General features: G+C 37.7%; 1 protein-coding gene across 1 annotated transcript; it reads right to left on the bottom strand.

Annotated features, from left to right (window-relative positions):
* Nucleotides 1-1,601: 1,601 nt before the first annotated feature.
* LOC148035065 (uncharacterized) lies at nt 1,602-3,497 on the bottom strand. Its single transcript, XM_087679976.1, has 3 exons — nt 3,099-3,497; nt 2,730-2,805; nt 1,602-2,577 (listed from the first exon to the last, which is right to left on the bottom strand). The coding sequence occupies exons 1-3, from the start codon at nt 3,129-3,131 to the stop codon at nt 1,727-1,729; spliced, it is 960 nt and encodes a 319-aa protein (XP_087536102.1). The 5' UTR covers nt 3,132-3,497; the 3' UTR covers nt 1,602-1,726.
* Between the last annotated feature and the right edge of the window lie 24,457 nt (nt 3,498-27,954).

The following is a 27,954-nucleotide window of genomic DNA, read 5'->3' as shown; positions in this document are numbered from 1 at the left end:
GAATTTGTTCATGTCCTTCAAAATTACCACAATTTACTATAGTAGAGCCTGCCTAGTTAGGATTATAAGAAATAACCAGACAAAGACTAGATTCTCAACTACTATAACCAATCTTTCATGCACATGACCATGTAAAGCATGAAAATGGTTTTTTGGATGGATCAAAGACTAGCTTTGATATCAATGTAAGAAAGATAGTTTCTTCCTAATAAAAAATATATCAAATTAAGCTAAGAAATATGACAAAAGCCATAGCCAAGGTGGCCATATCCAATACTCAGATTTCATATGAGAGAAATATAATGATGGAAAATGTGGATGGCAATAAGATACACATCTCTTGCAATGGTGAAGCAAGTCACTTACCCCTTAGCTAAGGTGGAAGGTCCTAGAATAGGAGTTCTCTAGAAGGATAATTGATTAATGGCAAAAAGACAATGAGCCTTGTTACAATTCAACCTTTTATACTCTTCCCTAGACCTATGCTTCATTACAGAGCTCTCCAACATTGAGTGTAGCTCCTTGATACATCAACAAGCATTGTCTATGAACCTCAAATAGAGCTCCCCAACTTTAGATGTAGCTCTCCAATAGATCAAATATATGACCTTCATCGACATAAGGTAGAGTTCTCTCAAAAGGGATTGATGCTCTTCCAATCTCTTCTACATTAATAGTATTGCCTCTTAACCTTCTACATCTGGCTCCCTTACATATCAACACCCTACTATCTTTATCTCTAACTCACAATCACCTTCTTTGTGAGCTATACCCTACACTCTTTCTAGTTCCTAATTGCCGCCAATCAAGCTTCCTATTATCTATTGCAACTCTTATCCCCCACACCATACTCATCATCTAAATTTAATAGCCCCCATAGTTGCTTTGATTTGATCATTGTCTAAATTGCATCCAAAACTAATCACAACAATGACTTAGAGTGTTATGACATGATGGCCACAAGCAAGCCAAGCAAAGTTGTCACAATGCTACATTCTAACAACTTGCATATATTCTAAAAGCTCACATGAAGTTGTGAATTTTTGCATTCTTTGTACATAAGGAATACCAGTGTGTTTAATGCACAATGCCTCAATATAAGTGAACCTTCTATTATAGAATAATTAGAATACCAATAAGATGAATAAAATGCTATAAAGCTCAACATCTCAATTAGGGGTTGACTCAACAATTAATAGATCACCTTTATTTGTAATTCTCACAATTGTTTATTTGTGTGATCCTATAACATGTACATATAAACACATACACAAATTGCACATACTATTGTTGTCCCATTATACCGCCCAAACCTTCTTGACTTTTGTATCTTAGAAATGCACTTTAGGTTTTGACTTTTGGGTTCTCAAGAATGCACCATAGATTCATTTGCACATCTTATGGAAAAAGCAAAAGGGTTTTTGTAGCAATGACAAGCCACAAATAAAGAGTGGATCTACTGATAAATTCATTAAAGATGACCATTATTTTAAGTCAATACTTCAACAACCGAGAACAACATTAAGATCTCTTTTACAAAATCATATTTTTGTCAACTTTGTCATGACCTAAAATGTGAAACATGATGACCCAACAAGAAGTGACATAGAAACATTAGTTTTCATCTATCCCATATCTTACAAAAGGGCTTCTCTCTCTTATCCTATAAAAGTGGAAATGTTATGATAACACTATTAACGCTTGTAATCATACAAGCTCATAAAGTTCACATAAGGGAACAATTGTTAGCATTTTCATCACTAAATAGGTGGGTGGCATAATCTTCTTCAACACGAGGCTCCACATAGTGATCATACTCTGTCTCCACCAACACCATAGAAGGTGGAGTAACATTTTTGTTTACTATGTGCTTACTAGATGAGCTTGCCTCACTAAAAACTTCATCACTATTTAGGGTGATTCTAGGGGCATTGTCATTTTGAACTTTCTTTTGATTATTGCCACTATCATCGTGATGCGTGTCACTGAGAATGCCATTGGCGATTGGTTTTGTGGTAGCTTGACTTACACCTTCTTTAGCTAATCCTTCTTTGTTGTCATTCTTACCGCTATTATCATTGTTCGTCTTAGTATTGGCATTGTTTCCTCCACTACTACTCTCGTTGGGATCGTTTCCTCCAACTCCACTGTTGTTATTATTCTTGTTGGCATTGTTTCCTCCACCTCCACTATTACCTTTCTTTTTGCTGCTATTCTCTTCTTCCGTTTTGGCTGAGCCATTGCCACTTTGGCCTTTAGAAGGGGTGTTGACATTCGCTTTCTTTTCTCTTGCTTGTTCTCCCTTGCTTGCTTCTGCTTCATGCCCTTTCTTCTCTGTGGAATCCTTGATTTCTTGTGGCTTTGGCTGGTCTAGGCCTTTCTCTCTCTCTTTCACTGTCGCCTTCTCTTTCTGTTGAATTTGTTTACCACCACCATCTCCTCCCGCTTGCCCCCCAGAAGGCCACAATTCTACAACTTTGCCTGCTTTTTCTAGCTTCTTTGTTAGAGTTTTAGAGTCGACTGTCCCTGTTACAGTCACCTTGCCAAGGCTCGCATTGATCTCCACAGTGTAAACACCTAATTTGGAATCAAGGGTCCAATAACGTTCAGCAGAAACCCCCCGTCCTCGTTATACACGTCATGACAGTTTGATTTTGAAACTGACCAGAACAAGCCGAAAAGTCGCTGTCTAAGAGCAAAATAGCAAGGAAACAGGGAGAGGGGCTCACCTTCGATTCTGGTAAGGATCTTCTTCACCTTCTTCCTACATCCTTCGCAATGTATGTACACCTTCAGATGGATCGTCTGCGAGGCCAGTTCCTAGAGCGACTTAGAACGACAGCAACAAAACAATGATTGTGAAATCTTTTAACCAAAATTCAAGCTAACGAAGCAACCCTCCGGGACGAAGGTGCTCTACTACATTCTCACAGGGAGTGTTCCAAAAATGTGAGTTAAGGGAGTGGATCGGGCGCCAAGGAAACCCATCCCGAGATAGAATGGGTTTTCTTTGAGCTATGGTGAAGATGTCAAGTGCGAAACCGACGAACCCGCGCGCGCGCGCGCGGGCGAGAGAGAGAGAGAGAGAGAGAATATACCTCGACTTTGAGCTTCCCAGCTTCGTTAGCCATCTTGCTCACCACATGGCCGCTTGCTGCTACTACTACAAAGACAGATGGCGGCGGCGGCGGCCGCTGCGGGGAGAGAGAGAGAGAGAGAGTGTGTGTGTGTGTGTTGCAAAGAGAACAATGAGAAACCCTGAGAGAGAGTGACAGAGAGGTGGAGGAGGCCCTTGCTTCAAAAGGAAGGAAAGAGAGAGAGAGAGAGAGAGAGAGAGAGGGGGGGGGAAGGGCCGGGCGCGCTGGATGAGTTGTTGGAGGTGAGGAAGATGCAAAAGCTTCTCCAAAGGCTTCTTCTCATCAACATTTTCTCTAAAGGCTTCTCGATATGAGGGGAAGTAAATTTTGCTTGGTAAAGAAGTAACAAATCAAAACAATTTTCCTACTAGAGAGTGTCCGGCTTAGATATAGAAATCTTGAACCACAAAGTGTGTACAAGCATGGTGGGAGTTCAAAGCATGCCTAATGTGCACCCTCATACCTTTGTATTATCCATAACACAACTCACTAAGCATGCATGCATGATGGGGTAATCGTGAAGCATACATTTGTGCACCAATACATCTATATAGTTGCCATAAGAGCCATGTCGCACCCAAGATTATGTTGTCAATTTGCAACATTTTAATGTTTAATTTAAACCTTTGCTTTTCCAATGCTGATGCAACCTCCATATTAGGTAGGCCTAGTTGCTATTGTTTTGCCCTTGCTCACCATGGGGTGACTAGGCTCTAACACATCTTCATGGTGTATGCATGGTGGGGGTTTCAAAGCATACGTGAGATGGAGTGTGCACCCTTAAACCTCAATGTTATCCATAATATACCTTCATTCTATGTCTTTGCACGGCGAGGGTTGACAGCATACATGATGTGCACCCCCATGTCTATATTCTGGATGATTATATTAGGAGCTCAAAGGATACACTATATGTATTGTCATACACTATATTGGTTGTTGAACTTTCTTACGTAGCTCCCATTGTAAGCAACTAGTCTAGATCTACTAGAAAGAAAACAAGTGCATGTTTGTATATGAGTGCATAAGCATGTGTATGCATGCTTTTGTGTGTTGTGTGGGCACGCGTGTGCATTGCATTCAAAGTTCACAACAATGCAAGGCCATGAGCCTTGAGGAATGAGACTGAGCGATTTAGGTTGCAAGGACTATCTTGCCCACCCAATGGAGGAAATAAGAAATTTCCACTTATAATAGCATACATTTGCAAGAACATTAGTCGTTAGAGCACACATAGGCACCACCCCAGAAGTCATTTCCTAGACCCACCTACCTTTCCTCATGACACCTAGGGACAATAGAGCTAAGTGATTTCTTAATCAAGTTGGCACATAGGGCATCCCAATAAGTACAAGGCGCCCCTTGTAGTAGAGACACTCATAATGCACATTATAAAAGTGTAGCCATGCACATGACACATATCATTGCATGAGACACCCTAGGCACAAATGCAACACACACTAGGTGCATGGTCATCTCTAGGACATGATTCACAATTGCTTGTAGTTGTGAAAAGAAGCCTAGCACATCATCCTAATGCTTTCACACAATATGAATATTCTTCAACCCTTCTGACCAAAGGCCAGTTCTTTTCAATGCCTAAAAGGGTGAGAGAAATTCCAACCAAAACCCTCAAGTGTTGAGTGCGAGCAAGTTAAATGCTAGGATAGAATTGTGCACAACATTACACAATAGGTAGGCACATTGCAATTAGGATTTGCATCTCAACTCTTATTTTCATGACAGGATCATAGGAACCATGTGATGTTGGAGAGAGAGTCTTTGTGTGTAAACATGTCTAGTGCAAGTTGAAAGTGAACTGTTAAATTGGGATTGCTTATTTATATAATCATTGATTGTTTTTGAAAGCAAAAAACTTAATTGAGCAAAAACACACAATTGAATAAAGTGGATTACATTAAGCACATTGTTTGAAAAGAAAGAAATTGTGTTTGAACATGAGGTATTATTAGTGCTTCAAGACTGTTGATTGAAATTGAATGAAACCCCTATAATCGGGGTAGAAAAACTAAGGAAATCCCTGATAGTAAAAGGAAGGCTTGAGAAACACACTCCAAGAAAGTAGTCTAGGTACTTCGCTAGGCTACACAATAATGGATAATGAGGCAATGTTGAAAGATGTACATGAGTAGTTGAAAGTAGCATGGAAGGCTTTTGGGCTATTGTCCATAAGGATGTTGGTGAGGTATCATCAATAGGATTGGAAGACCAATATAACACTTTGGCCAAAAAAGGCAAAGACACATCAGACAAGCCATTAGACTCGACCATAGATGCTGAGCATGAGAAGGAAGACATGTAGGAAGAGATCGATGATATAAGGAGACTATTGTACAATGCAAATGTTACATGATCCTTTATATTGACTCAATCATCGACTTGGTACAGTGGAGACTTAGATAATTCATACACCCTCCACATGTGAATACACCTAGCCAACTCTTTGTTGGCAAGACTTGGTGTTGCACCAAAATCTAGTGACCAAGCAAAAATTCCCTTGGTCACCAAGCAAATAGAAAAGTATAGAGCAAGGTGACTTGAGCGTAGTCTTGGATGAGGCCATGCATGTCAATGACTTACATAGAGAGAGAAATCAAGATAAAAAGATAGATCTAGAAGCAATGCTACATCATTCAAAAGTAGTGGAAATCTTAGTAAAGCATAGGACCTCCTCACAGCATTCAAACAACACCAAGCTGAGCTAGCTAGACCAAATGATGTTTGAAAGCAACCACAACCGTATTGGCAAAATATTAAGTGTGTGCACTATGGGGGAAATTACCTCCCAACTAAGTGTTCGAATCCTCCTTGAGTTTGTACAAGCTATGGACATATTGAACATGAAGCAGCCTAATACCTAGCTCCTATATGTTTTCTCTACACAAACTAGTCTAATCCATATCCCTAGTAGAATAGAGTGTAATGTTATCCTAGGCTTTTGTAGTTAGCTTTGCCAACTCCCAGTGATAAAAAACCAATGGCACAAAGAGCAAAAATCAATCCTTTACACACAAATTGATCCCAAGGTGGCCTGATTATTACTCATCCTTTGAGTGATGCTCTTAGTCACCGTATAGAGGAGTTGATTGGAAAATATGAATACATGAACATAAAATATGACAAAGATGGTCACGCAATCCTCATGGACTATTGACCCATACCAGTCATGATGCTAGGGTGAGGAAGAGAAAGAGCCCCAACACAATTTAAAGCCCCCATGAAATGTTGGAATTGTGGACAACCTAGATATTCAAAATGTTTGTAGAAAAACAAACCACCAAAGGACGGTCAAGTGAATTGATACTACTCTGAATGTAGGACAATGCATGTATCCTAACAATCCTAAGTAGAAGGTCAAGACAAGTAAATATATTGTCTTGTTAGTACCTCTCATGCTCTTTGGAGTAGAGATGATCCATGATGAGGATACCATATTGATACATGTCAATGCCATCATAAGAGCTTAAAGCAAGAAAAAGGGTATCAATGTTCTAGGATCATCCACTCCTAATAGATCCATTATAGGGGGAAAATAATGCCAAGAAAAAGAAAAAGAAAGCAATTGAGAAACTAATATTGCAAAGTGAAGGGATTACCACTAAAGCAACCAACAAGGTTGTGTGCAGTGGTGGCGAGAGTGCCACTTTCACTCCTCACACTAAGAAGGTTGCAACCTCAAAAGAAAAAGAGTATCTTAATGCAGAGGGACATCTAAAGATAATAGACAAAGTTAAGAAATGTGTGCAAGAAGCTCAAGGGGCTGAGTAGGTGTCAACCTCTATGTTCGATATGAGTAGTATGGGATTATCAAGTACCACATCATTGTCTTACCCAAGATAGGAGCTTGAGATTAGAATGAACCAAATTTTAATACATCGTGGAAAAATAGCCACTAGCCAACCATTGGTTTCAATGGAGAGATGTGGAACTCAGCCTTCAACCAACATGACAATATTGCTTGGGTCATTGATGTGCAGTACCCCTAGCCTCTGGAAAGCATTTCAAAAATGGATAGAGGATGGGTTAGAACCACACAAACCACCACTTCATGTAGTCCAAGGAAACAATATGAGTATTGAGGTATTTCCAAGAGCTCTTGGAGTCAATACATTCTAAGATAGTACCAAGCAGATGATACACTCCTTGTGGAGGTCTTGGGTTAGTGTAGTCAATCAATCAATGCTAAAAGCATGGAAGAATCCACTCACTCAAAGTGTGCATTTCAACCTTACAATGGTCAACTGCTACAAGTTACAACTATTGGGGGTCATGAGAGAGTAGCTTATCAAGTCGCAAATAGATTCAAGGGAGTAGATTATGACCTATTGTCAAGCACCAGTTGGATGTGAAATGCTCAACTCTCGTTGAAGATTGGGGTAACAAGGTGGTCTTCTTGGAGAACATGCAATATGCAATGAGGATGGAGAAAATTTGGAAAATCATGCATGTAGACCTCTATGTCATATCCAATGTGCTTTCGAGAAATACAAATTTTCCTATCATCATGAATCCCTTGAACAAGTGCATTCATTGACTCGATGATGAACATGACTAGATGCACATTCTTGCCACACTTGACCTACCCTTTATAGAGGAATGAGAATATAGAAGAGTGAGTGAATCACTGAGTCAAGCGCATAAAGAAAAGCTCACTATGCATCTATGGTTCAATGTTCTTGCCAATCACTAGGAATTGAGCAAAATTCTTGCTTAGTGGCAATGGTGTCTCAAGGACCCAACTTGTTGATTTTCGAGGAATTGCTTCAGTAAAGTGGACACGGTTGCATCAATAATTATTTGATTATCATGTTGAATTGGTCACATTGCTACTGAAGCTTGATGAACATGAAGAAGAAGAAAGTGATCTTGAAGAAAACTTTTACTAAAAAGCAAGGACAAGCAAGATGATGAATCTAGAGACTATGACTTCGAGATGACAAGACCATAGAGTAAATCATAGTAGATCCCAAATCCCAAAAGGTTCTAGGATTGCTTGTGGATGTAGGAGTAGTAAGAGTGAAGCTGAACTTGGAATGGTTACAATATCTAGAGGTCCTTAACCATGAGAGTGAATGGGGTTTCAAACCTTGGACCTCAATCCAACTCTTGATGATCCAAAGATTCAACAACCAACTCCATACAAGCAATCTAGCATAAAATTTTAGGTGCATTTAAGGTGGAGAAAGTTGAAGGAAACTTGAAAGAATTGAGACTTTGATGATGATAACCAAAAATGTTGTAGGATCTCCCAAAGAGATTCACTTGATTCAAGAAGGGGGACCACATAGTCACTTTTTTTGGGAGCTAAACAAGAAGGAAAATCTACCAAACTGATCGAGGGACCCACCAAGGTCGAGAAAGTGAATCTTGCTAGGATGGAGAATCTCGTAAACCCATGTATATTTCTTACAACATTTTGGAAGAGGACAAGAGGAAACGCATTGCACTCCTTAAGGAATTTCAAGACATAATCACATGGAATTGCATTGATCTCAAGCAACTACCACTACATGTACTCACCCATACCATATAGATACATTTGGATGCCAAAATTGCTAAGTAGAGACCATACCCAATGAACTTGAGATATGTGCATCTTGTACAAGAAGAATTGGATGAGTTTCTCAAGGCAAGGGTCATTTATGAGATAGAGCATATGGACTAGGTATTGCCCATCGTGGTTGTGCTCAAGAAATACAAAAAGATTTGAGTATGTGTACATTATAAGAAATTCAACATAGGTATCAATAAAAACCACTACCCTTACATTGAACATATGATCAAGAACATGGCATGCAAAGAGTCTTACAACTTCCTTAACAGCTTTTTGGGATGTTCACCCTAATAATGACTAGAACAAGACTACCTTTGCCACTAAATGGGGAGTGCTTGCATACCTTGTCACCCTTTTGATTGACGAATATGCTTACAACTTTCTAGTATCTAATGTGTTCTATCTTTAAGGACATGCTTCCTAAGTACCTTGAAGTGTTTGCTAATGATCTTTGCATCAATTTCTCATGGGCAAGCACTTTGAGAGACTTTGACCAGTCTTTTAGTGGGGTGTAGGCAATATCAACTCTCATTAGATCCATTGAAATGTCAGTTTTGGGTAAAACATGGCATCATTCTAGGTCACATCTATCCAAGAATGGGATTGCAATCTGGCATATAAAAAATTCAGGTTATCTTGGAGTTACCACCATTAGAAAACACCAAGGGGGGTTACTATAGATGCTTCATGCTTAATTATCCAATTATTGCAAGAACAATGTATGAGATCTTAGTAAAGTGGGAGTGGACTGATGAATTTTAGTAAGATTATTAAGCATTGAAAAATGCTATAATTAGTGCACCTATTTTATGAGCCCTTGATTGGAAAGTAATGTTCCATGTGCACATTAACGTGTTCGAAATTGCCATTGGAGTTGTGCCTTGCGAGCCAAGAGAACATAACATGGATTTTCCTATGAGGTTTGAGAGTTGATAACTTACATAAACTAAGATGAATAAGTTAATGGTAAAGTTATGGATACATCAAACCACATATAAAACAACCATCGGAAAAACATATTTTAGGTTGACCTATGGCACTGATGCTATCATGCCCATAGAGTTCTCAATTTGCAGTTATGTATTATAGGACAATAATGGTGGGAAGGAACCAAGATCTAGATCAAGCAACTCATTGAATTGGAATGCCTAATGGAAATTGACTCTTGGCCACCCACCATTGTAGAAAAAGCTCATAGAAAGGCTTGGTTTGACAAACATGTGCAATAATTATCGTTTGGAACGATTGATGGAAAGAAGATGAAAGACACTCTACAAAAAAAGAAACAAACAAAATCTCTCTAAACTCTACTAAGTTTCTTGGCAATTAAAGTGGCAAACTCCAGATATCAAAGTTTGGAGAGCAATAATAGTTCCTTGGACACAAATTCACATGTGGGATCATCCAATTTAGCCTTTTGAGCCTTTCCAAAAGTGGGGGATATATTTTTGGGATCAATCTAACCTCTAGCAAAAGATACACAGAGGCTACATCCTATTATGTATGGATTACTATATGAAGTGGGTGGACGCCAAGGCCTAAATAATAATATTATAGGAAGTGTGGCAAGTTTTTTTGTATTCTAACTTTATTGTTAGATTCAAATGCCCTATTGACTTAGTGAGTGATCAATATATGCATTTCCTAAATAACATGATTCTAGAACTTACTAAAAAACATATGATACTTTACAAGGAGTCTACCCCATACCACCTATAGGGTAATGGTCAAGCTAAAAGCTCCATTAAAATTTTGATGCAGATCCTAAAGAACATTGTGGAAGACAATCACATTGATTAGGATTGGAAGCCTTATTCCACATCATAGGATTTTTGCAATGTGTATAAGGTTACTATATCTATGATTCCATTTCGATTAGTGTATGGGCTTGAGGCTATTGTACCTATGGAGTTTGTGATCCCTTCTCTCCAAGTTGCAATAGAATTCAAGTTGTCACCTAAAGATTTTATGTAGTAGAGGCTAGACCAATTGTTGTAGTTGGAGCAAGACCGTTGTCAAAGGGGTTTTAGTTAAAAGGTTGTATCCATTGGGGATTAAAGAGAGAAGGAAGTAGAGAATAGGAGATAGAAGAGAAGAAAAAGAATAGACAAGAGGTACATGGGATAAAGATAAAGCTCAATGAATCAAAGCATTATGTATTGATAAAACCTAAAAAAGATAAACAAAATCCTTGTCTAGGACTACTCAGAAGCAATCTCTAAGCATTAGATCTCATGGAGTTCCCTACTAGATCAAAAATGCACACAAAAAACTACCTTCTTCTTTGCCCTTCAAATGGAAAATCTGATGGTTCCATTGGCTCCAAAAGGGACACGAAACCCTAGGACACCGCATCAGAGTTCTCCCATATTCACTCCTTTTTCTTCTCCCCATTTAGAGTGCTATTTATTACTTGAAAACTATGATCATGCACTGCACACGAATTCAAAAGCCCCTTCTATTTGCATGAGATCTTCCAAAGCTGGCTAAAAAGCCACTTTCTTTTTGCATATCACCCTATTCTAGAAATTTTCTATACCTTTTTAGGATATTTACAAGAAATAATATCCAAAATATCAAAAATAGGCTAAACTTGTCCAAAAATCCAATATTAACCATACTATGGACACTAACACTAATGACTAAGATGACATTGACTCTCTAGATTCATAAGAAAGTCGGATGATGATGCACTCTAGCTTTTTTCACATTGTGTCCATGTAGTGACATGACATGATATAATTTCTTCCTATATGATAGGGGTAGTCTAGTGTAGATGGCAAGGATGTGTAAATTGGCACATTAAAAAGAAAATTTTTGAAGAAGAGAGTGACTACATGGTGGTCTATAATTCCAAGTTTGGCAAGCAACTTGGTAAGCTAAAACTTTACTATCCAGGTCCCTATAGTATCGCTAAAGATGTTGGTTAAGGAACATTTCTATCGTTTTGCTAGAACTTCTAGGTAAACCCTTGTAAAATGCAATTTACAGATTTTGAATAAAGAAAGTGTCTCCCCTAGCTCTCACCATCAATTTGATTTTAGTTCACAATTTGAGACCTAGTACACTTAGGTAAAGGGAAATATTCTATAAAGGACCCTTTCATGATGGTTCATGTAGCTGATTGCTTTAGATGAAATGATGGGCTATTTTGTCCACTCAAGTTGATTCATTTTTGTCTTTTGATAGGTTGAATTGAGCTGTTCCCATTTAATTGACTTCGTCTTGATTTCAGTGTGAGGAGCTAATCAAAGCATTGACTTGAAGACATATCCACATTGAGAGATCTCTCTATCATCTTAGAACTTGTTCACATCACGTTGTGGGTACTGAAATAGGGGTCAAATTGATTCAGCACCCTAGATGTTGTGCGAACCAATCTCGAATTTTTGAATGAACCTGATGTCTGGGTATAGCCTATGAATCCACCTATAGGCAGTGATCCAAAGTGAATGAATTTGAATTTCAAATTAAAAAAGAAACATGTTGATGCTTAAGAAAAATTAATGGCATCTTTTGATTGGGTCTCGACTTTGAACCACCCTCTTGCCCACCACTGCTCGACTAGGTTCATAGTTTGTAGTTCGCAGACCGATTGTGAAACTCAGACACCATCAAACCTTGTGAGTTCACAGATAGGTTCCCAACCTGGGTGTAAATGTAAGCTTGGTGGGGACAGATCCTTAGATGTCCATCCATCAATGAGAACCCCAATCAAGAACTCTCTATTTGGCAACTAATTTTTCCCAAAAATAAGCGGTTTTTTGGTGAGGGTTTTGGATAGTTGAATGATAAATTTGAAAATATGTTGCCTTTAGGTTTTTTGGTGAGGGTTTTGGATAGTTGAATGATAAATTTGAAAATATGTTGCCTTTAGATTTGACTAACTCATTTGTGATCTTTGAAGATGGATTAAAATTTTTTAACGAATGCTGCAGCCATTGCAAAGGTCTTTATTGCCTCCAAACAATGCTTTTGGTAATGTCATACTTAAGGCTAAGTTTCGCACGTCATAAAGTGAGGCTTTAGTAGAAGGTTGCCTTCTTTATTAAAGGGAAAGGAAATGTTTATAGGGTTGCATGTTGTCCATTCAGCATAATGCACCCACTTGGCACTAGATAGCGGATTAGTGGTCCATGCTAGCGTGATTCACAGAAGCCACCAGTAGTGCTAGCTACTCACTTGGGGTTCTAGTTTGGGACGAAGGAGGCAGGAGAGTCCTTGCTGAGTGGTGCTGCTGCGTAGCCTACACAGAGTATGTATTTCTCTCAAATACACTCGTGACTCGTCATTCCCATCGCCGCATGTTTTCCAAACGAATGGACATCACATCGCTAGCAAGGTGCTTTTCCTTCCAACACGCCCTTCGATATAACAACAATAAAAGCGCTTAAACAAAGCGGACTCCGGAGAGGAGCGGGGAAGGAGAGAGAGTGCGTGCTCCATTTCCTTTCTGTGGTCGCGTCGACAAGTGATGATGCGCATGCAGGAGGGTGTCTCTGGAGTATCATCACCCAAAGATTCCTTCCATTTCATGGTGCGAGTTTTTCCTTTTAAAAAACTCCACCGACCTGCTCTAGGGCACCAAAGAACTCCCCCACCCATTCGTAAAATAAAAAGGTACTTATGTTCTTGAAAATGACCATATATATATATATATATTACTTAGTTGCCAAAATGAACGCATTATCACAAGTGGGAATTCATCATGGTCATGTTGGAATGATCCTACGTCGTCATATATACCTTTTAATATGTTTTATGAAGTTAGACACTAAAGGTTATCAAGAACTTGACCCCTTTTTTTTTCCTTTCTAAAGATTAGACACCTATGGTTGTGATCTTTATCACATGCTAGAAATCACTTTTAGGAATGTGAGTAAACTAGTCATGGGGAACACTCATCGCTTTTGTAATATCATCCTCAAGTTTAGCAAAGAGACTATTCTTTGTGGAGTAGACATGTCTTATGTTTTCCTTTAGAAACCTCACCAACTTCCAACAACTGAAACATTACGTTTCCAAAAGTTAATTGGAAAGAGAAGAAGGGACGAGTGAAGGAAAAGGAGAAGGTTAAGGTGGCAAATGCATTGTATCGGATTGAAGCAAGTTGTGACTGAATTGTGGCTAGACATTGTAATGTTACCCTAGTTGTTTTGTTCTTCAAACTATATGCTTGAATCAAATTATTAGAAGGAGAATTGTAGATCCACATGGACCTCACTTTAGGGATGCTATTATTGATGTTCAACATGATGTTCCTAATGATGAGGTTATGCTTAACCTCATGCACAAAGTTGAAACTTTCTTGGAAATGCAAGAAGAGTCAAGACTCCTTGGTGCAAGAGTACATAGTCAAATCTAGTGCTTGAAGCTTGGGGATCATAAAAAGAAGTTTCAAGAGACTAACTTGGCTTACAAATGAAACAAGCTTGCTTCATAAAGGGGAAGCGAATGTCGCAAAGGTCTTTAGTAACTTTCATTCTAGGATAGTTGGAGGTGACCAAATCATGGATGAGGGTTGCTATGTTAGAGCTTCCAAAATTGAGCCAAAATCTAAGAGAAAATGCCTTGTTTGATTTTTAAGAGAAGGCCATTGTTTTAGAAAGACCATTGATGGAGTTTGATCTTAAGAATGCAATTGGAAAAATGAAGAAGAAACAATATATTGAAATGGATGGGCTTCGGATGCAATTGTTTCACCTCTATTGGAACATTTGTGTTAAAGATTTGACTACATGTTGGATTAGGTTCAAACAATAGGTCAACTTTCAATTAATGTAAATGTAGGAGTCATTGAGCTTAACCCCAAGAATGCTGTAAGGTTGTGTGCAAAGATTGAAGGCTTACTACTTCCCTTAGTGTGCATTATAAGATAGTTGCCAAAGCCTTAATTCAGCATATTTATATTGGGTAAGTGATTTAAAAAGCACAATTTTATTTTGCTCATGGGAGATGGATACATGAGGCTGCTTGGAACTTGATTTCATCTCCTGGCATGTTTTGCTATTGGATCATAGGTTTCTTTTGGTCAACATGGAGCTGGATAAAGCATATGAAAGGGCTAGATGGGATTTTATGGTTCTTGAGATATCAAAAGATGACATTGGCTTCTATTCGTTGTGCAACATGGTGAATGCCGTGTTCAATAATGATTTTGATGGAAATGTATTAATGGTTATTTGCAACAATCATTTATGCTTATGAGTGTCATAACGACAAGGTTATTTGTTCGCTCTGTTGTATTTTGCTATGGTCATAGATCCACTTCTCAAAAATATTAACTTTTTGGTTTCTAATAAAGTAGTAAAGGGGCTGTTACTTTTAAATGGGTTGATTTTTTAATTGGAGGACCTTGCATGATATTCAATTGTCTTTTGGTCTTTCCTTTGATGAGACTCCATGGACACATTAGACATTTCTGAGGATGAAATCAAACTAGTTGATGGTCCCCAAAATCAGGTCTAATTTTAAGCTTGGACATTTGGTCATTCGTAGAGCAAACATCTCAAAGTTTTTGCCAATAGGATCCACAAACTAAAAATGACCGTTGTAACATTTTAGGAGCATGGAGGAAATTGATGCATTTCAATCTTTGCTTATGGAAGTGTCATAATCATTAGCTATGAAAGCTATATGTTTTGGAGGGTGGCTATGTTTAAAGTTGCCAATGAGGGGTTATCTTTGCAACTAGGTGGCATTCCCTTCTGTCTTACCTTGTTTCCAACTCGAAGAAACTATTATCTATCTTTTTAATGGTTACAAGGACGAGAGTACAAGCTTGGCTAGTGAATGTTGTGTTACAGGATAAGATTATATGGAAGCATGCCTTCTTAGGGGACAAGGGTAGAATGAGTCCAACTCTTGAACATGCTAGACTTTGATGAGATGCTGAATGTTGTGTGGGATATGTGATGTTAGGAATCAGGTTTTGTTTAGAGCATGACCTTAGGTGCTAATCAATCTAGCTAACCATTGCCTACTAATTTCTCAATGAAAGTGTTGAGGTATTCTTATAAGGAGACTAGTTATAAAATGATAGTCCATAAGTTATCAAACTTACTATGAGTTGTAAGCAAGTTGACCCATGATTTATTCTCATTGGCCATTGATGATAACATTCTTATAAGGAGACCAATTCTAAAATGATAGTCCATAATTTATGAAGCTCAACAATGTACTATGATGATAGCATTGTATCCTTAATTTCATATAAATGTTACCACATTATAAAGGACAAAGTAGGACATTGCACAAATGAAGTTGCGAGGAGAATGTGTGTAATTATACAACTTTTTATTCTAGTCAAGCATGCCTTCTTAGTTTGTTAATAAGTACTTGATAAAAGTTTATTATCTACTCAAAAGTAAAAGTAAGTTATAGGAATTGACATTGCATTGAGAATCTATATGACACTTGACTAAAATAGTAGCAACAAAACATCAAAATCATCCAACACAATAGCTACCATAATGTAAAACACATCAAAGCCAAACACTGAAGAGTATTGGGGTAATACAATGTTTCTTGCAATGAAGATGTTTATAGCATGATTTTTATACACTAAGACATGCATAAGCCTTAATAAACATGAAACATACAATCGTGCATAACATGGATGAGGCTTGGCATAAATGCTCTCATCAAAATCCATATTGGAAGGGGACAATGCCCTTCCCCATTTAAGCTTTTGAAATATTTGTAATGTGTTGCATTGTATTGCAGTTTGTAAACAATGTTGTAAGAAAAAGTCAAAGAAGTAGACCAAACATGTTAAGGCTAACTAGTATATATGTTGTTTATATGTTATTTCTTTTGTTGAAAGTTGATATACAATAGAGAATTCACATGTTCAAATAGAAGTATGCATAAAGACCATCATAAATTAATAAATTCAATATCGATCGAGATTTGATATACATAAAGACCACATGACAATGAATAGCAAACACTATTACATCAATGCATATGTATAGAGAATATAGATAATCCTTGTGGATAATAATGTATATATAATGCAATGGTATTTTATATTAATTACATATATGATAAAATAACATTGCATGTTATATATTAGCACAATCAAATCTCTTTTATACCTAACCAAAAGGATAGAGCCTCCAACTAAGGGGATAAAAGATGACTAGCATTCCTTACATGCAAAGCAAGGAATGCTAGGCTACTTCATGGCAGCGTGGAGCGCCACTAAGCTGCTTTTGGTGAGGGAAGCTTCATTTCCCACTCTTCTCCCCTTTTGGATTACAATTCATGTACATTGGGAATCTCTCTCTCCCCTCTTGTTTATCCTCTCATTTTTAATCTCTCCTCCCCATATCACGCAAAGTTGCCATAAAGCGGCTTGGCGAGAGAAGCTTCCCGCTCTTCTCCCCTTTTGGATTACAATTTGTGCACATTAGGAATGTCTCTCACTCTCCTCTTTTATCCTCTCATTTTTTATCTCTCCTCACCATCTCTCCCTCTTTTTTCCTCTCATTTATCTCTCCTCTCTTTCTCTCTCTCTCTCTCTCTAATACAATAATTTGCTCTATTATGTCCATTAGTGTCATAGTAGATTGTCTCAAGCCTACGATTGAGGCTTCTCCCTTGTGTGCACAGTTAATGTAAGCACTTTTTGTGTTTAGCCCCATTCGAAAATTGATTGTCAAATGTTGCTTCATCCTTCAAAACATCACTTCATTCTAGGAGGGCATGATTGTGGAGTAGATTTAGGTCATGCACATTAGTCCACTTCTGTTAGAGCCAAGCTTCCAAGAGCTCCTCAAGTAGTTTTAGGTTTGCATCTGGGTTGTTTCATAGTTTAATTTTCAAAAATTCCAAAACCTTAACTAGCTCCATTTTGTTTGTAGGCACATGATAAGTCATGCTAGAAACTGTGTTTGTGCTTCTTGCCATTATACAAATTGGGATTGATGGTGGGTCTTTGCCCTATGTGTTTGACACTTATCTTTGTTTTTTCATGCTACTTACTTTATCATATACCCTCAAGTATTCATTCTCGTCATCCAAGAAGGGCAAGTCAATGGTAGCAGCAATATGCATCTTGTCTTGCTCATCATCAGGATAGGGGATGTACTTTGTGAGCTAGCCATAGTTTGGTGTGGTTTTAATATCTCCCTTCAGCAAGATAGAGATGGCATCTAGGTCAACTAGCAAGGTATTCCATGTGTCCATCTTGATCCTAATAACTGCTTCTTGCGATTGCCGAAGAAAATTAGGCCATTTTCCCAATCCTCGATTGCTCATGTGTGTCTCATCTAGAGTTGCCTAAGTAGGATATCAAAGTCCACCCCCTTCATAATAATGAAGTTCATTGAGAAATGGAATCCTTGATTTTAATAGACCAACCCTTCAATACATCAAATAGCATGACCTTTGTTCCATTCGCTAGCATAACATTAATATGCAATTTCCACTAGTGGATCCCAAGATTGCATAATTGCATGGTTGAGAACACGAACTCTTACCGCCTTGTTGATAATCCTTTTTCGGATCGACCCCCCCTAATGCAACGATGGGAAGAATTGTGTGCATCTCCATCCCCTCCTAGAAGGCATTTAGTTGTAGAGTTCCTAACATAAGGTTTAGGATTAGATTGGGTGTATTCATGTCAGCATCACGGTCTTATAGAATTGTTATTTCTAGCTGCATTAGTTCCTCTATCCACTTCCTTAATGCTTTCGAGAGTGTAGGGCTTTGCCTTAGCGATTGTGCTAGTAGTAAGAAAATTGGGATTGAGGTTGACATGGTGAGTAGGATCATGCTTGGTCTTCCCTTCTTTTACCCTTTAACACCTTGTTTCTAGTGGTGATGAGTTTGCTAGGTCTTGGCTAGGGCTTTGGCTAGGGCTCTCATCGACAGTGTCCATTGGCTCTTGATGTGGTACCATTGGCACTCAGTTTCCATCTAACCTAATATACATGGAAAAAATGGGTAAATTTACACTTGAGAAGTGGTATAACTCATCCTTTATTATTGGTTTGATATCTTGAAGATGCACTTGTGCATATCTCACCCAATTTTTGACATTTTCTACAATGTTCAATTACAACTTGGGATCAGATTATTCACCAATCCTTGCACTTCCCTTCTTCTTTGTTTTTGGAGCCAACATTTTTGCCTCCACATCAAGAATTTTCTTCTATTTTGTCATCGTTGTGGCACTATCAATTTTGAGCATAAGTTTTTCTTCAGGTATTTTCTTTCTTTTCTTTTGGTTCCTTTTGCCTATGGACAAGGTGTCCAAGTTACTAGGTCCATGGACTAAATTACAAGCTTGTTTTGCTTGGGCTCTAGTCATAAAACATTCAAGGGAATTAGGGTGGCATCACTATAAGTTGTCTCAATTCTAAAGAGTTCAAGCAGTATTGATGGTACAATTGTTGAGCTAGTGGAGGTCTTTCATCTAGGACAATTGGCATACTAGTGCAACAGGACACCATACATATTAGGTATTGATGGTCCTTATTTGCTTGTTCCTTCTCCAAGAATCTCAATGAAATGTGTCTTGGGTGGCTACAAGTCCAACAGGAGTGAGAGATTCCTTTAGTTGGTTTTCTCCCATGCCTCAACCTTGCCCCTTGCCTAAGGCCATAATTGGGACTATATTTTGCGATGTTATATCCCTATTTCTCATAAGTAATGCAAGGGTTTATGCATGTTTCATCATCCATTGGCTCTTCCACAAGATGCATAGGTGAATCACTATAGGTGGATGAGTGATGATGGCTCCAGTGGTCTAGATATTCCTATTGAATTAATATCCACCCTAAGAGCAACACATCTCTGGTTGTTAGGTGCTGGCAGTGCAAGCGAAGCTCCTCTCCCATAGTTGAACTACCTATTCATGGGATAGAATGGTCGAGGGTAGTATTGAGAATATGGTAGCCTCCTACATAGTCTGCAATGTATAGCTATGTGCCAAACCTTCCGTAGTTCATGTAGGTGTGAGGTCATGGATCAAGACACTCTGATAGGAGATGATTGCTGCCACAATGGATGCATTGAATGTGTGGTTTCATGGGCCATTCTAATATGTCCTAAAGTTTAGTGGGCTCTAATTAAATCCTTCCATTTCTTGCATGAGGCTCACACCCTTCCCCTTATCTTGAGCATTTAAGATAGTTTGATTATGATAGGTCATGGATCTCTTGCTCTAGATGGTAATGATGCATGTAGGTTGAATAGCTTTTGTGCTCCTCTCCTTTAGTACGTCATGCATGAATCATCTCTTTGAAAAACTTTGGCTAGTGTATCTCTTTGTAGACACTTGCTTGAATTACTTGCAAGTGCTTTATAAAGTTTCTCATTCTTATTCCCAATAATGAATAGTGTGGAGGTTGCTTTCTGGGCGTGGGTTGTTCAATTGTTGAAATACTCTTATAAAGACTCTAGACATAGGTGATGTAATCATGAATTTCTTCCTAGTCCTTTTGACTTACATTCATCAATTTGACAATGAAGTTGTTTGCATATTCCACTTTTGAGAATCTCTTGATGAATAGGTTCTTAAGTGTTTCAAATTCATTGTGTTTACTAGCATCCTCAATGTTGGTAAACTTAGTTTACTCTTTTTCCCTCATAGACAACTTGAAAGCTTGTGCATTTTGGCCAATGTCTTGGAGGTTGTTGGCCTTGTAGACCTATTCAAACAGCTCTATGCAGTTGTAAGTATCATCTCATGCTTTGTATGTATTGAGTTGTTTTGTGATGCTAGGGATTCTCAACTCAGGGTGTTGGGTGCTATTCCTAGTCTAGGTAGGATTGAGGTAGCTAATGTTGTGCTAGTTCACTCATTGGCCAAATTATCTAGCAAACTACTTGGTCAATAGTTTAATTAGCATGAGATTTCTAACTTTTTCTTAAATATAAGTCTAGTGATCCACAAAAGGCCCTTGCATTGTTCCTTGAGTCTCTCAATGAGCCCCAACCTTCTAGAAGTTCTTTCTTGTGATCTACAATGCAAGAGAGAAAATCTCTCTCGCTATTTTTTTAGTTCCACTTTGAATTGCAAGTGTTTCAAGCATTAAGGCTTCCACTCCCAGCCCTCAGTCAAGGAGAGTGGCAATATGTCGGAAGTCAAGCAAACATTCCCAATTTGTTGAATTTAATAACTTTTCTTTGTGGTTTCTTGGCCTTGTGTTTGGTGATATACACCAACACTATTTTTAGTCTTCTAAGGCTTCAAGTTAAGCTTCATGTGACTCACATTGTAATAGGGTCATGGTGTTGCGTGTTGGTTGATTGCTATGGGTAGATCTAGGGTCAAGGTTCCAAGGGGATGATAGCTCAAGTGAAATATGCTCCTTGGTATCATGACAAGGGTAGTTTCTTGGTTGCTTTCAACAATTACTTAAAAGGCCTTTTTGAGCCTTACTTGTGCCCCTGCTCCTTTTGGCCAACTTTAAACATCTACAATCAATGGCCTTACCAGATGGCTATTTGATCAAATATGTGTTGTGTTGTGTGTGTGTGTATAATTTATTATTATTATTAAATTTATTTATTTAAAGAGCACAATTCTAAGGCCAATTAGGCCTTAGTGAAGGGCTTGAAGTCCGTTTGAAGGCCTTGTGGCCTTTATGGATAGGAATCAAGCGAATTTGACCTTCATGGGTAGAAATCAGCCGCTTTAAGGCTGTTTGAAGGCCTTGTGGCATTTATGGGTAGTAATCAACCAAGTTAGGATAAAGACTGATTGGTTGCTTTAAGGTTGTTTGAAGGCCTTGTGGCCTTTATGAGTAGTAATTAGCTAAGTTAGGCCGAATTAAGGCCTTGTGGCCTATGTGGATGGAAATTGGCCGAGTTGAGGCCATCTGGTGTATGTGGGTGGATATTGACCGAGTTGAGGCCACTATAACGCCATCGAACTCTATGAATAATTGATTGAATTAAGGCCATTGTAAGGCCTTTTGGATTTTGCCAAGATCAAATGACCAAATCAAATGTGGTGAGGTCTAATAGCCTAGGTGTTGGCCAAGGCAACCAATTGCAATGAGTGAGGCCTATTGGGAAATCACAAAGGAATATGGGCTATTGGTCAATCACAATTGATTGAGGCTTATTTGCTAATTGGAAATGATTAAGATGGTCATGTTGCAAGCCTAAAAGGCCAATTTTGTGATGATGCACCGTCTTCTGGCCTTGGTGATCAACAAATGGCCAATTTTACCATGGGGAGAGAAAAAGCCTTGTGGCTTCTTGAAGTAGTTGACTTCTCAAGGAGAAGTAATCAATTAGAAAATTGTAAATGTAGTACTACAAGATGAGATAGAAGGTAGGAGTAAAAAGTGAGTAACCCAAAAATCACAACACAAAGGAAACAATCAACTCATAACCTCAAAGGCCATACCTATGTGCCTTGTCAAAGATGCGGAAAGATCCATGTTGCAATCCAATTCTTTCCATATGCTTCATTCTCCTTCGTAGCATGAGACTCCAACTTGTGGTCTCTCTTTGCTTGTTTGGTGAGATCCTTATAAGTCCACCATCCAGGAGCTTTTTGATTGCTTGATTTTGCAAAAAGCACGATGCAAAATCCCAACCCTTTGCAAATCCAAAGGCAAAATGAATCCTTTTTCCTCTTAGAAGGCTACAAACTCATCTCAAGACCCTTGGCTCCAAACCCCCTACTTTGGGTTTTCTCTCTGTGTTTACGGAAACTAAATAATTCTATTACTTTATTGATTTTTAAGCCTTTGGACCTTATTACCTTATGCCTTTATCTTCCTAAAAAACCAAAACTTCCTATAGCACTAAATTAAAATCCAACATATAAACAACGAATCAATTGCCTCTTGACTTGCTCGTCTTAAGCTCAATCCCTGCAATGTTTCAAAGACCAAGCTCCTATTCTGTTGCTTAGCGTACAAAGTATGCACTTAGTTGCTCAATTACATCAGTCTTAGCAATTAAACCAAACTATCATTGCTTTCACAAGCTACGAATGTCACACTTAATGTAATACCTATTGTTTCAAGCACTTCGAGAAACATGGCTATGGCTACCTTTTAGATAACCATGGCATGCTCTCAAAATAAACATAGTGAAGTCACATATTTACCTTCTTGTTTTCGCCTATTCATGAAGATTTTTTGATGGCTCCATGACTCAAGTGATGCATTTCAAGCAAGCTCCATCTCCATTGCCTCAATCATCACACAAGCTATGTGTAGAAGAAGAAGGAGAATAAGAAAAATAAAAAGAAGAAGAAGGAAGAGCTTCACCCACATCAGTCCCTCACTCTATCTCACACACTCTCTTAGTCTTGCACTCTCTCCCTCTCTCACATAAGCAAGAAACAAGAAGAGAGCTACACAAGATTGCACACTCTCTTAGTCTCGGACTCTCTCCCTCTCTCACATAAGCAAGAAACAAGAAGAAAGCTGCACAAGATTCCACACCACAAGAATGAGCTTACCCTTTCATTTTTTTGCTTTTATATGTGCTCTTGATTTTTTGGGCACTCTCCCATCTCATTGGCCTAATGTAGTCTTCTCTCATGCTCTTTGGTTTTAAAAATCCTTTTCAACTTGTTGAGTTGAGATTTTGATGCTCATGCCTAACTTGAAATGTCATTACAATTTGCACAGGAGTGAGTGTGGCTCTCTTTACAAAATAAATTTCTACCAAAAGTTATAAGTGCTTGAGAGAGGCTCTGGTTTCTATTTCTCTTTTTATTCTAAAATTTTGCCTATCGTTTTGTGCATCTCACCTTTGTCTTGCCTTCCTAGAAGGGGCTAGTAGCCTCAATGGTATAAGGAATGCCCTTTATTGATATAGGATGGCCTCACTTCTTTATGCTTTTTGGGAACAATCTAAAGACCAACACGAATGTCCAAACAATACAAGAAGGGGACCTTTTTTTGTTATTGGAAAATGTGGTCCCTTTATGCTATTATGGTGGGGATGTTTATATATTGTATGTGCCCAAATAGTGTGAGGGAGGCTTTTTGTCTTGCACAATGATATCCCCTCAAGCTATTATATGTACCCTTACTTCATATAGGATGGCATCCCTTCGTGTTGTTTAGGCACAAATCTAAAAATCATTTAGGAGTTTCCCAATAACATGAGGGGACCTTGTTTATGACTAGGATGGGGTCCATTCATGCTATTAGGGCTAGGGAGTTTGTATAATTTATGTAGCCAAAATAGCATGAGGGAGGGGGGAAGACTACTTTTCCCACACACTGACATCTTCTCGTGCTATTGGAGTGGATGTTTTCAGGGCCACTTCTCTATGTAAATTGGCATTTTCACGAACTTTTTGCAAGCGAGAGATGGATTTTTCAAACATTGAAGAGGAACTAGAGAGATAGATTTTGAAGAAACACATAGCAGGAAAGTATTAGATTTAACATCATTGCACCCCAAAATTTCTTGTATTTTCTTGGCGAATGTAAATCTTGGAGGATACCTCCTCACACATATAAACATATCCATTAGGGAGATAGAAGAGAAAATTCATTGAAATTTCTCTTCCGATTACTGTCTCAAATAAGAATAGCCAATTTGTCCATGTGTTAGTCCACTCGGACTACACTTGCATGCTTACAAAAGAACTTGCTTGAAGAAGAGTCTATACAAATAGACCACAAAGAATGTACATATCAAGACAGTATGTGCATTATATTTTTGTATACAAAATAACACAATATTATCATGCCACTCTCTATTGCTTACATGTTATGAAAGGTAAGGATCAAAAGTCCAAGGAAAAGGAAGAGGTTGAGACATTACTAGAAGCTACTAGAGAGGAGGACAAAGTTCAACATATAGTGGAAGAGACAGACCTAGTAGTAGAGAATATGAAGGCCATACAAGTAGACATTGAGAGACTTTGAAGAAGAGGTAATAATGGTAGAATATAGGAATCTTATCCACAAGGTGGAGAGGAAGGCCTAGCTCATAACATCTAGGACTCATGATGGATTTGTGCATATAGCAAAGAAAAGATAAGATCTACTTTGTACCAATCTAATGCATGATCTAAACATGTAGAGTGGTGATAAAGGAAATAATATTGTGAAATTTTTTGGATAGACCATGAATTGTTGGAAACTAAGGAGATATATAGAAAAAGGAAACCAATACATCGTTTTCCAAATAAACCAATACATTGTGCTTTAATATACCTCAACATATTAGTGTCTAAACATATCATTCCGATTGCTTTTCTCCTTCTCCTTTTATATTTGCCCTTTCAAAATGTCAAAAAGTACGATTGAGATCCCTTTCCAAAAATGTGCATTGCTAGTTGCTTCTCTAAAAAGCATTGCTTTAGATGCATTCCTTCTCAAAGGAAAAGCCCCTAAATAATTAGAGAGAGCATTCATGAGATGAACAATGGAAACTCGACCTTGTCTTTTGAAAGCTAGTCATAGAAAATTGCAAGCTATGGAAACCTAATCTTTTCTATGTAGGTTCCAAGTGCAATGTCCCTTTTGAAAGCCCTTGACATACTTCCCTTTGCATCAGCTGCTGCTGCTCAAGAACTCATCTTCATATGCAACTAGCTACAAAACATTCAAATACATGTAAAAAACCAGTGTGTAATAGTTATCACCAAATCAAAATAGTTTTATGAACTTTGTTAGTAGCTATGTGAATTGAAAAAATGAAACATCAACTATAAATACTTTTGGGTTCTTATTATCCACCATCTCACCAATGGCAAACATAGGAAGAGAAAAAGGTTGTGACATCACTTTCCTCCTATATTATATTTTCCTCCTCTTGATTGGCCACAATTTATATACCTCAGACTCAATTGATGTAATTCTCTAGGCAATTAGCTCCCACTTTCCATCCACCATGCCTTGAATATGTGAAGTAGCCAAGCCATGCTTGATAATGTGTTTTGTCCAGGGGTTGGCCATATTGAGAGACTACCATACTCTTTTGAAAACCATGGATTGTGAGTGCAAATGATATACTACAACATACATAGCATCCATTAGTGTAAAAATATTTGCCAAATTCTTTAAATAATACAATGAATTATTTATACCAAGGTTTTAAATACCATATAATGGGCTATGTGTCATTCTATCTGGGCTTCAATCATGAATTTCTCAAATTTCTTTCAAGTGCTATTTGAAAGATGTTCTAATCAATCATCATGAGTATCAATGCTTGCTTATCACAAGACTTGAACACTAAATATAAATATATCCAAACATTCACATTTTGTGCTCTCTAGTCTGCATGGTCTAGTACCACACTATGGAGGAATTTCCATTTATTACATTGTATAATTGATACTAGACCCTGCCTCCTAAAATGTTGAAGAGTGGTTGTTGTCTTGTTAACAAGGTAGCTCTAAGGTAGAGGTCATTGTCTTGGATTGGCAAAAATATGGATATTCTTGCTTGAACACCTCCTATGGGGGCTTTATGGGCACATTTGTTTTTTTTCTTATCCCTCTCGATCTTTGCATTTCCTCATGTAAGCCAATTTCAAAGTTGACCTTTTTGAGTACTTCTATAGATTCCTCATTTTCTTATCTCAGTTTTGTAGAGTCTATACAAAGCATATGTGCAAAATTAACATCTCAATGATTTTGCATAGAGGATGCATTGTGAAATCTATATTAGAATGTGGGGACATACTTTGAAATTAGGGTCCTTCATGTGTCTATTGGGAGCTTTCTTTCACTACTTCTTGTCAAGTACATTTGTAGAGCTTGTGAATACATACATGAACTTCTAGAATTGGTATCCTTTGACATGTTATATAGGTTCATTTCAAGGTCTTCAAATCACATGTCATATAACATAGCATGGCATGACTTTTTGATATAAAATTGCAACATTCCAAGTTGTAATCTCCCATTCTTGGAACATGTAGTAGTTTTCCATTTATTTGTTCTCTTTGATTATCTTGGGTATTTGAGGCTTATGAAAGACCCGATGGAAAATTTTAAAGTTCTCTATGGGAACCTAAAATGATGGTAAAAGTAGAATGTGAAAAATGAACCTTCACTTCCTTTCCATTGACAACAAACTTACATATGCCACTTTACATATGCCATTAGACAAAATATGTTATTCTTGCATTGTATATTGAGCCACTTTAGATAATCTTTCCCAGTGAAAGAACCAAGTGCTTCATTCATCAAAGTTCTAGTCATTCTTTCTAATTTTTTATCATTGATGATTTGACACTCGCTAAGTTTGATAATAGATCTTAAACCCTTGTCTCATCAACAAGGATGACTTCAAAGAATTAAATTGTGAGGGATTGCAATCAAATGGTGAACCTATTAGAAGCTCCATATCATATGCATTCAAATAGTATTAAGAAATCCCATCTTGTTACAAATTCATGAGATAATCAAATAGCCCTTTTCCTTAAGAACCTTATAGCTTAAAAAAAAATATCTAATTAAAGCCACCCTTTCTAAACGTACTCATGTAGATTTTACTAAATCCAATAACATTTTTGTTGATTACATGTGGTACACTTATACTTTTTGAGGTGCACCCCCTCAAGTGATTGCAATGCCTCCAAATCATAAAATATGTGGATATACTGATTATTAACCATATCTCCTATACTTTTGCTATACATATTTTCAATATAGAATGGTAGTCTTCTTATATGCAATCTTCATTAACTTGATAATAGCCAAATCTTATAGATGTGGATTTGGCAGTAATGAACCCTTTACATTTGCATGATTTATCTTTGCATCCAAAGCTTTATACTTTCCATAGTAGCATTTGTGTGAGATATTCACATTTTGAAGAATATATGGATGTCTTTTGGATGTAATGTACTATTTTTATATAAAGCTCTTTATGTCTTTTTGGGTAAGCTTCTTGAACTTTCTTTTCTTTTTTATTACTTCCACTCCTTGCAATTTACAACAAGACTAACATTAGATGCTCAAATTGAGTCAAGCATGTCATCACCATTTCGATCAGGGTGGGTGTAACAGGGGGTTTTAAAAAAGAAAGTCTTTCATTTGGAGTTTTTGAGATTACCTTTGGAGTTTTTGAGACTACCTTTGGAGTCAAGCATGCCATCAATTTGATTAAGGTGTAACTAAGGTGGTAAAAAAGTGAGTCTTTCATTAGTTTTTGAGATGCTATTTGAAGCTTTCATGAGAAATTCAAAATTTTTATACTTTGGAGTTTTTTGGAGTTTGATAGAGAGGAAGCACTAGATATTTCTTTATTCATTAGTAATATACTATGTGAATTGAAATAGAATGAAAGT

This window comes from Lygodium microphyllum, chromosome 6, assembly GCF_053477565.2.
Source record: "Lygodium microphyllum isolate KBCC chromosome 6, Lygodium_microphyllum_v1.1.10, whole genome shotgun sequence".
NCBI lineage: Eukaryota > Viridiplantae > Streptophyta > Polypodiopsida > Schizaeales > Lygodiaceae > Lygodium > Lygodium microphyllum.
Note: the sequence above shows the minus strand (reverse complement) of the source record. Positions and strands in the feature narration are given on the sequence as shown.